Consider the following 11,239-nt stretch of genomic DNA (forward strand, 5'->3'; position numbering starts at 1 on the left):
TTGTCTTAAAGAGACTTTGATAAGACTAAACATGTTGAGCTATATAACAATAATTAGTATTCTGTCTATAAATATATCAAAACAGTTGTTCCCTTCTCTATTAAAATGTAATATATTTAAGCGTCTTTGGTTTCTACCAAACAAAACCAGAAACCGAGGGTAACGCAGGTATGACGCAATTGACAGGCGACTCCTCACACGTCCCGGAGCCTTGGTTAAAATTGCAATTTTGTAACGATTTACAAATAGTTGGTAACATTTGGGATATTGTTAGTACTCAAGTGAACAAAATATATAACACTGGCCTAGTGGTTTTTGGATATTTTACTGCAAAATTCTTACATATTGCACCTTTAAAGATATATAAAGAAACACATTACCATAACTAAATTTGGCAACAAACATCATGAGCCAATTTATGCAGAATAACATGTCTGTATGGTGCAAGAAATCAAAAACAATTATACATTTATTTGTGAGTTAATTCCCTATGCCAATATAATGTGCAGAGTTTAAAACATTTGTAGGTTAACTACCTCTATCGACTTCTGACATGAGATGGAACTCTTACTCAGTATGAATTTCCGATATGATCCTGTCCGATATGAGGTTTATGAAGAACAACATGCCACACATGCTGTTCTGGACAATCAGCACATATAAACACTGAGAAGAGTGGCTCTATTGTTGCTGAGGCGAAGTAAACTTATGTCATGTGAATGACACCATCCTTACAGTCACAAAACCTCCATTATGCTGCAAGCGTGACATCAGAGATTCACTTTGTGGGATGTCCCTCCAGTTGGCCTATTGTCTCTCCCACAATGCCTTGAAAGACATCCTTGCTTTTCCATGTCAGTCAGTCTGCCTGCTAGGCGTACACATGTGAGTGTGAGCGTTTGTGTGTGTTCTCCATTTGCGGACATGCTGTTTAGTGTTTTACAAAGAAAACAATGAGAAACCTCTTATTGTCCTGGTGGAATGTGGCAGAAGACAACGAGGGAAGTATGTCATCGCCTCAAGTGCTTGGCACCAATGTCCAGTCAGCTTGCACCATGACACACCACAGAATGAGAGAGACAGGTAAACAAAAAGACAAAGAAAGAGAGATGTGACCATAAACAGTCCTGCACTACAGCCAAAGCAAATGAGGATAGTGTGTGCGTTTGTCAGAATTCAGCTTACAGAAATTTCACTTTCTAAAGCAGGACCATATTCTACACAGTCTGCTGTTCAGATACATGATGATCATGTTTGTGGAAATCTCATGATGTTGATTCAAAAGTTCGAATCGAGGAGTGGAACCATGCACTGACAAAAGGTGAGGAAAATTTCAGTTAGTTACAGTTATGTCTGTGGTTTATATGATGACGGGTTGCTGCAGAGCTTTTACTGGATTTCATCATCTCTGGCATAGGTGAAGTTGTTTAAAAAACAGTTTGGGTTACACATACTGAAGCATTAATTTTGAATTTAACTGTTTTAACACTTAACTGTTAACACTGAGAGATACATTGTGAACTGGCATCTTCACAAGCTTGTGACATTTCAATACTTTTTAAGGTTGTGTAGGAATAGCTACAATAGCTACAATAAAGTTCTCTTATAATTTCTTATAATTTCAGAGTGCAAATGTTCCTTTAATTCATCATATACTTACAAACTCAAGAGCTTTGAATGAATTATCTGAATCAGAGTGGTTACTGAATCTAACCGCAAGTTATTACTGCTTTCAATGGTATCTGTTCTAAAATCTAGCAAGTTTTGTTTACTTTTATTACTGACTGTTTGTTGATAATCTGTAATTAATACACATTTGCATTTAGAGTTTTTGTGTTTGTTAAAAAAAAAAAAAACATTAAAATACATCATCCTCTCTGAATTAAACATGTAACATGAAGAGGTCATTTGACAACAATGTAGCATACTATTGTTTAAAATGTTAAACATGGATTTATATCTACTGATTCACTTACTATTTGTAACATGTAGTAACACAGCCCAAGTTTTCATGACAACCATTCCAAAGCTTTCTGCTCTGAAGAGTTGTGATCAGTCACGTGGCATTTATGGCTGAGATGACTGGCTCAAATAGTGCCCAAAAAGCAAAAATGGCAGGATGAAGCATGTGAACTTCTTGAGGAGTGCATGTGGCAGGTGCCTTTGACATGAAAAGAAATAATCGTTCTATACGCTGAAAAAAAGATTGGTGTAGAATTTATTTTGAAATAATATTCACTCAGAAATTGCTAGTAAATTTCAGAAATAATTACAAAGAAACAGTAAATAACACATTGAATTAAACATGAAATTCTGAAGTAGAAAAACTGAAGTACTATGTTCTTGTAAATGTACTTGAATAATTTTTATTTTTAAGTAATATATTCACCAATCAGGCATAACATTACGACCACCTTCCTAATATTGTGTTGGTCCCCTTTTGTTGCCAAAACAGCCCTGACCCATCGAGGCATGGACTCCACTAGACCCGTGAAGGTGTGCTGTGGTATCTGGCACCAAGATGGTAGCAGCAGATCCTTTAAGTCCTGTAAGTTACGAGGTGGGGCCTCCATGGATCGGACTTGTTTGTTCAGCACATCCCACAGATGCTCGATTGGATTGAGATCAGTGGAATGGAGGCCAAGTCAACACTTCAAACTCGTTGTTGTGCTCCTCAAACCATTCCTGAGCCATTTTTGCTTTGTGGCAGGGTGCATTATCCTGCTGAAAGAGGCCATAGCCACCAGGGAATATCCTTTCCATGAAAGGGTGTACATGGTCTGCAACAATGCTTGGGTAGGTGGTACGTGTCAAAGTAACATCCACATGGAAGGCAGGACCCAAAGTTTCCCAGCAGAACATTGCCCAAAGCATCACACTGCCTCCACCAGCTTGACTTTTTCCCTATAGTGCATCCTGGTTCCATGTGTTCCCCAGGTAAGTGACCCAGCCATCCACGTGATGTAAAAGAAAACGTGATTCATCAGACCAGGCCACCTTCTTCCATTGCTCCGTGGTCCAGTTCTGATGCTCACGCACCCACTGTTGGCGCTTTCGGCGGTAGACGGGGGTCAGCAAGGGCATCCAGACTGGTCTGCGGTTATGCAGCCCCATACGCAACAAACTGCGATGCACTGTGTATTCTGACTCCTTTCTATCAGAACCAGCATTAACTTCTTGAGCAATTTGAGCTACAGTAGTGGATCGGACCACAGGGGTCAGCCTTCGCTCCCCATGTGCATCAGTGAGCCTTGGCCGCCCATGACCCTGGTCGCCAGTTCACCACTGTTCCTTCCTTGGACCACTTTTGATAGATACTGACCACTGCAGACCAGGAACACCCCACAAGAGCTGCAGTTTTGGAGATTCTCTGACCCGGTTGTCTAGCCATCACAATTTGGCCCTTGTCAAGCTTGCTCAAATCCTTACGCTTGCCCATTTGTTCCTGCTTCTAACACATCAACTTTGAGGATAAAATGTTCACTTGCTGCCTAATATATCCCCCCCACTAACAGGTGCCGTAATGAAGAGATAATCAGTGTTATTCACTTCAGCTGTCAGTGGTCATAATGTTATGCCTGATCGGTGTATAATAATACAACGAATATACTTAGAAATGAAAAAAAACCTAGATAAATAAATGCTGTAAAAATTTTGTTCATTGTTAGTTCATCATACCTTATGCATTAACTAATGTTAACACATTGAACCTTATTGTAAGATGTTAATAACTGTAAAATTGCTTTGACCATACAGAGTGGAGACCGCATACCGCCAGACAACCCTTGAGATGGAGCTTCTCCCTCTGAGTGTGATGAGTCCTGGAGCTCACCTTCATCTGCAAGCGGACCCTTTGTGGCTCCAGCGCCAAGCCATGGAGGAGCAGGTGGAGCTGTGGTGGTTCAACAAGCCGCATGTCTCTCTCCTGTGTTACTGCTTTTCTGTGGCCATGGTTCTGAGCCTGGGTTCGGCTGGTGTGGGGCTCCTCTCGACCGCCTCTTCTTCCGTGGGGCCCTCGGTACTGTGGCGCTTGGGCGTAGGATCTACTCTCTGCCTCCTTGCGCTGGTGGTCCTCATGAAGCAGTTGCTCAGCTCTGCCGTGCAAGACATGGGATGCATTCGCAGCCGCAGACGTATCGAGCAGCTGCGGAGTGGAGGAACGGCAGATCCCGTACTGTTGCTCTTCACTGGCTTGGCACTGGTGGTCTGTGGGACTACGCTTCTCAGTCTCACTGAGTCAGACATGTTGCTTTCTGGTGTGACCCTCCTGGCCAGTGGGGGCGCTGTGGTGCTAGGTGTGATGGCATATGGAGTGATGGTTTATGTGCAGGGAAGGAGAAACGTGAGGAGGCGAAGACGACAAAGGGTGAGAGTGTATACGGTGACAGGGCAAAGGAACCGTCCGTGGAGGGATTCAACATCTAGTCAGTCGAATTTGTTATGAGAGAAGTATCGAGAATTCCATTTGCCTCTGGTTCCTACATGATAATAAAAATTTGCACATGTGTGTAAAACACAGTAAATGGGCTTGTTCTGTGTTCATTTTACACCTGCAAAACAAATGGCATCTTGTATTCTCTGTAGTTTCGCTAGAAGACATCTTTGACAATCAAACGCCTCCTAAGCAAATAATAGCATTGCCATTTCGTGTTTTTTACGTTTTATCTTCTCAACGCCAGGCAATGGAACACCCTTATAGTTGGAAGTCAATGACATGAAGTAGGAATATCCCATATCCATATAAGTATTCTGAATGGAAAGCATGTGCAGTAGTTTACAACAAAGTACACTCCTTTGAATACTACATTCAACTTCACCGTGTCAAAAAGTAAGTGTACTATTCTGTTGTTGACATGAAGTGTGTCCCACACAGCTGTCTACATGTGGCGCCAAAACCAAAAGTGTCAACAGTTATTTCTACACTTGTTCCAGAGTAAACCAGCTCATATTTTGTTGAATGGCCTAAACAATAATTAGTATACACACTTTGCTGAATAAATCTATGAAATCTATATACAGCTGTATAAAATAAAAGTGGTAGCCTATACATGTAATGTCGTTTAGCAATACTAAATACAAAAACTGTTATGAGCTCTTCATAATTCTGTTAATTCACATAACTAAATACATTTTATGGTCATTTTATGTCATTGTGAAATCTATGTAAATACTGTAAGCATCTTTGTTATCAGAGTGTGGAAGTGTGGAAACGACAGTGTCTTTTTTCATTTCATTTTGAATACTTCCTTTCAAATTCTTTCTGGCATATATTCAAGGGAAAAGCCACAATGGCAAATAAAGACTGTATGGTAAACAATTATTATGGATGGATTAATTACATAAATTTGAGGTGTGATCATAAGAAAACAAATCTAAGTGCTGCAAAAAAAGAAAGAAAAAAAAGAAGAAAAAAGACTCATCTGACTGAACGGAAGGCAGAAATAGAATAACTGGATGACATTTGACAAAATGTGCAGACCACACTCATTGGAATAGCTTACTATATACCAGAATGCAATGTGTTTGACTTCACCTGAAGAATGGACCAGAACTGCTAGTGTACTAGCATACTACTCATACTACCTGGTACTACTGTAGCAAAATGCCTATGCTATTCTAAATTCAGCCATTGTCTTGACTTGAAGCTGTTATGTCTACTGTGCATGTGTGTCTGTCATTCCTCACAGTTGTCTACAGATGGCGCCAAAACCTAAAAGTCCAAACTTATTTCTATACATTTATTTCTACATATTTATATTTCTGTTTCAGACTAGCTTATTCAATGTACCAACTCACATTTGTTGAATGACAGATGTATTAAGTATGCACTGTTATAGGCTCTTCACGATTGTTTTAATTCACCTAAACTAAATCAATTTTAAGCAGTTATTCTAAGCAGAAACAGTAATTTAGAAATGCTTTTATTGTGAAGTCTAGTTGAGCTGTTGTGTGAACTGTGTGATAATAAGGAAACAAATCTTTGTGAAGCGCTGCAAAATGTATTCGTAAACTTCACCTGAATATGAATATTCGGAATTTAATACAAGTTAAAGGGTTAGTTCACCCAAAAATGAAAATTATGTCATTTATTAGTCACCCTCATGCCGTTCCACACCTGTAAGACCTTTGTTCATCTTCAGAACACAAATTAAGATATTTTTGATAAAATCAGATGGCTCAGTGAGGCATCCATTGCCAGTAAGATCATTTCCTTTTTCAATGCCCAGAAAGCTACTAAAGACATATTTAAAACAGTTCATGTGACTACAGTGGTTCAACCTTAATGTTATGAAGTGACAGGAATACTTTTTGTGTACCAAAAAAACAAAATAACGACTTTATTCAACAATATCTAGTGATGGGCGAATTCAAAACACTGCTTTTCATGAAGCTTTGAAGCTTTTGTTTCGAATCAGTGGTTTGGAGCGCGTATCAAACTGCCAAAGTCACATGAACTATTGAAATTTCGAAACACTTATGGTGTAACGAAGCCTCGTTTACTGAAATCACATGATTTTGGTGCTCCGAACCAAAAGTTTCGAAGCTTTAAAGCGTAAAGCTTTGAAGTTTCACGAAGCAGTGTTTTGAAATTGCCCTTAGATAATGTTGGATAAAGTCGTTATTTTGATTTTTTGGCGCATAAAAAGTATTCTTGTCACTTCATAACATTGAGGTTGAACCACTGTAGTCACATGAACTGTTTTAAATATGTCTTTAGTAGCTTTCTGGGCATTGAAAAAGGAAATGATCTTGCTGGCTATGCAGGCCTCACTGAGCCATCTGATTTTATCAAAAATATCTTAATTTGTGTTCAGAAGATAAACGAATGTCTGGGTGAGTAATTAATGACAGAATTTTCATTTTTGGGTGAACTAAACCTTTAAGATTAATCAACAGCATCTGTGGCATAACTTAATGTTTAAAAGCAGAAATGTGAAGCTTATAATTTGATAAAAGCACATATTCATTCTTCTGTTAAAACCTGTGTATTATTTGAACTGTAAAACTGTTTAAATGTCATGTTTGCTGTCATTTTAGGGTTTCGGGCGTTTTGTGTCGTCTGTCGCGATGATGACTACCAGATCTCATGAGAACCTAACTATTTTACGAGGTGATGATTTCATATCAATTTGTATGATATGATTTGTACAAAAACGTATGATTTTTAAAAGGTAAGCATGAAAGTCCACGACTAAACCGTACATGGCATCAGTGAGGCGGAAGTAGGCCTTAAAACAATCAATCAATCACATCAAATTAGCCACCAATTAGCACAAATATAAAATAAGTTACATTTGCTATGAGAGTGTGCTGGGTAATGAAGTTGTAAAATTGGATAAATAGGCTAACTTTACCCTGAAAAGTTTAGTAAGAGATTTTTTTCACACTAAAATCATGTTAACTTGTGGCTATAGCCTACTATTGAAACTTAGCCTATTTTAAGTGGCATATGGCATCTTGAGCACAGAAGCCATCGGCACATGCAGCTATGTTCAGTGGCAAGTTCCAGTGGAATGACTCACAATTTAATCCAACATTTGTCAGTGCAAGATAAACAAAAAAGGTTGTTTGTTGTTAGTCTATAGGCTTCTTTACACAGCCGAGTTAAGCCGGGTCTGTACCTGCTCAAAATTCTGTGTAAAGATGCCTTATAAGTTTTATCTGTGCACATAGTTTTTTTTTAATCCATGTGCCCTCATAATCTTTAATCAAAATAACTTTCTCTCCCTCTTGCAGCGACTTCTCTTCTCATGACATATTGGCAGGACGTCCAATAATAGTCCCCTGTCATTTTGACTTTGCATTGCAAATCTATTTCAAAAATGTCAAAAAACGGCTTTTCAACAGAGTCTACGTCTGAATTCGACAGATTCGACTATGGCTTTGGAATTTCAGAATGATCATAGCATAATTTCAGGCACGATGAGTCCGAAGATTATTCCAGTTATGAATTAATTATTCTGACTTTTTCAATACACGTTTTATTAGTAATAAATTTAGCCTACTAGAAGTTTCTTCTCTAATTATGTTTCCATCACGGTTTATGTGCATTTTATTTCGTTGAATAAAGAGTATCCACCCCAGCGACTGTACGAGTTACATTTATTCACATCTTGTGCAGTATCTTAAAATGTGCAGACGTAGCATTTTTTCAGAAAACCAATATGACTTATTTAAAATTCTGTACTACTTACATTACTGCATGCATAAGTTTCAGAAACCCACTTTAAAAATGACAGAAAAGCGAATACAGGTCAAATACAATAGATCATCGCTAAGACATGGTCCATTTATTCAGCTTCTTAATGATTTTCAGTACATTTAACATAGATAGGCTATAGCAAGTTATTGACAATATTATTTTTTATTATACTTAATTTTTCTGAACATGTGCACTGCGCACTATCTAGTGGACTTTTGTTTTCAAGCACTCAATTCACTCTCGCATGGGCTGTTGTACAGTACACACTGTCCGTGCCATCACAAAAATTGGGCTGCAAGCGGACGGGGAGTGCGGACGTCTGCAAACCCTCCTGATGACGAAAATTTCGCAATGCGGACGGTGCGCGGACGCCCGAAGTATACTTTGGGGTTAAGCCCGTAATAGGGGGCCCCCAATCCGCCAGGGCCCATATGCACGTGCATACCTTGCATGCCCAGACGCTACGCCACTGGTGCGATGTGATGTCATGAAAATCCGTGATCCATTTTAGCGGAAGTGAGAGACTAAGTTTTGAATGCTTATATCTCCTAAATGCGAATTTTGTCATTGTTTTGGAACACACCAGCTTATTCATAACCTTAAGGCTAACATATTCATACTAAAAGCTAAAAAACTTAAATTTTGATTTCAGGGGGACCATTTTACTTGAATATACGTCAAAAATAGGGAGGAAAAGACTACTGTAACTTAAGTTTCATGAAACTTTAATGTAGGCTCCTGCTAATGCCCATTCACTTCGATTGTAACTGCCTGATTTTTGCTTCTTTTAAACAAAAGGATGAACATTTTACCATGTAGTACTGAACCCAAAATATTGCTTTAATAAACTGACTGCTATAGAATGCATAACGATTCTTTGATAAACAGAAATTTTGAACATATTTTATTTGAAATAGAAATTTGTAAAAATATAAATGTCTATACTGTCAGCAATTAAATGAATTCTGGGTTAATAAAAGCATACATTTAAATAATGTCATAGTAATTCCAAACTTATGGGGACATAGCAGTACACAGACATAACATGAGTTTATATAATTTCTGGAATGATCATTTCATCATCACTGTCTTCAACATCTTCCTGCTGGTTCTCCTCTTCCTCTTCTCTCTCTCTCTCACTTGCCTGAATGTAGTTGTCCTCGATGTAGCCATCATCCTCATCATCATCTGAACTTCCTCCATGTATCATTCTACCCCTCATGCCGCGCACTGGGATTTCTCCATCCAGGGCTCCGGCTTGACTGAACTGGCTGGCTGTTTCTCCCTCCAGTAATAAGTGCTGACTGTTTCTGGCCAGGCACCATCGGAAGAAACGGTATCTCACGGCCAGTGCTATGAGTAGTCCAATGGAAAGCACTGCTGTCAAAGCACCGAGCCCAGCAGGCCAGGCGGAGTGGATGATTCCTGTTGGTTCTGTGACTGATGAAAGAGGTTACAGTACATCAGTAATATATAGTGTATACTGTTTTTGATGGCAGCTGGCCTGTGTCTCTATGAATTTACAAAACCATAAAATTACATATTTATGTAAATAAATATTATATCAGAGCTCTCTCTCACACACACTCTCACACTCTCACACTCTCACACACACACACACACACACACACACACACACACACACACACACACACACAGGTTTGTTTTGCTATCTTAGTGAGCACATTCCATAGGCATAATGGTTTTTATACTGTACAGACTGTCCATTCTATCCCCCTACACTACCCCTACTCCTAAACCTATCCATCACAGAAAACATTTTTTTACATTTTTAATAAAACATTGTTTAGTGTGTTTTTAAAGCTATTTTAAATATGAGGACTCATGAAATGTCCTCATATTTCATGTTTACGTTGTAATACCTGTGTAATACCCATGTCATTATACAAATTTGTGTCCTCATAAATCACAAAAACGCACACACACACACACACACACACACACACACACACACACACACACACACACACACACACACACACACACACACACACACACACACACACACACACACACACAGAGTTAAAAATAATATATACAGTAGTATACAGTAATTAAATGGACATTAGATGAATGCACTAACTATTTTGGAGAAGTCCTTCTATGACAGTATTGTCCTGCTGGACATCTGAAGAACTTTCCAGTGGATGAAGTTCTGATGAAAAAGTTGCTTTTTTTTCTTTAGAAGTCAGACATTCATGTGCAGACATTGCCATAACCAAATATGTAATTAGAACCATATTAACGCTGTGGTGCATATTCCCCATGATGCCCTGTCTAGAAGAGATAAAATAATTTTGATATAATAACACAGTCCTGTCAGAGAGCTTAAAAAAGCAAATCATTTCCTGATATGAACTCACATGATGAAACAGTCAAAGCAGTACATTTTGTTTAAATTACTCAGTTTGGTAGAAGTACAATATTAACTAATTTTGAGGCACAGAATAAACAAGACTTTACTTGATACTAATATGTCATGTCATGTTCCTGTAGCATTCATTAATGCTTAAATACAAGGATGTGTAAGTCAATTGCAATGCAAGTGCAATAGTCATATGACCGTCATGTGATCAATTGAAAAGTGAAATACATTATCATATAGTCAAATACCCATTGAAATAACAGTAAAATAAATAGTTATGTTTTTTTTACATACCTGATACTTGGTACAATCCAATAATTCCGTGTTATTGGTTATTTTTACATCATGTTGGAAAAGTGCGGAGTGCATCACAATGGAAGCATCTTGAGCAAAGGTTGAAAGAGGTGTAACTGTTCGGCTGGGTTAATAGGTAATTTTTATTATCTGTTAACTCTTTTCTAGTTCCTTGTGTATTTGCAACTATCATCTGATCTGCACTTGATATTTAAACACAGTACTGGCTTGTCTGTTATAGACTCTTATAGTCTGTAAATTGTTTTGTTTCACCCTATGCCTTGTTTTCCTTTTTGAAAAAAGGAGTACAATTTAACATGACAAAGAGTACTTATTATGCAAATAATATATTTTAA

The 11,239-nt window shown here is 38.3% G+C and overlaps 1 protein-coding gene and 1 long non-coding RNA gene across 4 annotated transcripts; one reads left to right on the plus strand and one right to left on the minus strand.

The window, feature by feature from the left end:
- The first annotated feature begins 824 nt into the window (after nucleotides 1-824).
- On the plus strand, nucleotides 825-6,164 carry tmem125b (transmembrane protein 125b). 3 transcript variants are annotated; one of them, XM_051881504.1, is made up of 3 exons: nucleotides 825-1,083; nucleotides 1,206-1,321; nucleotides 3,757-6,164. In XM_051881504.1, exon 3 carries the CDS (start codon nucleotides 3,791-3,793, stop codon nucleotides 4,442-4,444), a length of 654 nt encoding a protein of 217 aa, XP_051737464.1. In that variant the 5' UTR covers nucleotides 825-1,083; nucleotides 1,206-1,321; nucleotides 3,757-3,790; the 3' UTR covers nucleotides 4,445-6,164. The 3 variants fall into 3 exon arrangements, with proteins under 3 accessions (XP_051737464.1, XP_051737474.1, XP_051737457.1); XM_051881514.1 differs by having other exon boundaries at nucleotides 1,209-1,321; XM_051881497.1 differs by having other exon boundaries at nucleotides 825-1,321.
- A 1,922-nt stretch (nucleotides 6,165-8,086) lies between these two features.
- LOC127497365 (uncharacterized) lies at nucleotides 8,087-11,025 on the minus strand. The gene is made up of 3 exons (XR_007925527.1): nucleotides 10,884-11,025; nucleotides 10,308-10,501; nucleotides 8,087-9,643 (listed from the first exon to the last, which is right to left on the minus strand). It is a non-coding gene; the product is annotated as an uncharacterized LOC127497365 (long non-coding RNA).
- Between the last annotated feature and the right edge of the window lie 214 nt (nucleotides 11,026-11,239).

The sequence above is a fragment of the Ctenopharyngodon idella genome, chromosome 2 (genome assembly GCF_019924925.1).
Source record: "Ctenopharyngodon idella isolate HZGC_01 chromosome 2, HZGC01, whole genome shotgun sequence".
Classification (NCBI taxonomy): domain Eukaryota; kingdom Metazoa; phylum Chordata; class Actinopteri; order Cypriniformes; family Xenocyprididae; genus Ctenopharyngodon; species Ctenopharyngodon idella.

What these genes read in the sequence shown, in the direction of transcription:
- tmem125b (XM_051881497.1), top strand. Translation starts at nt 3,791, where the DNA reads ATGGAGCTTCTCCCTCTGAGTGTGATGAGTCCTGGAGCTCACCTTCAT.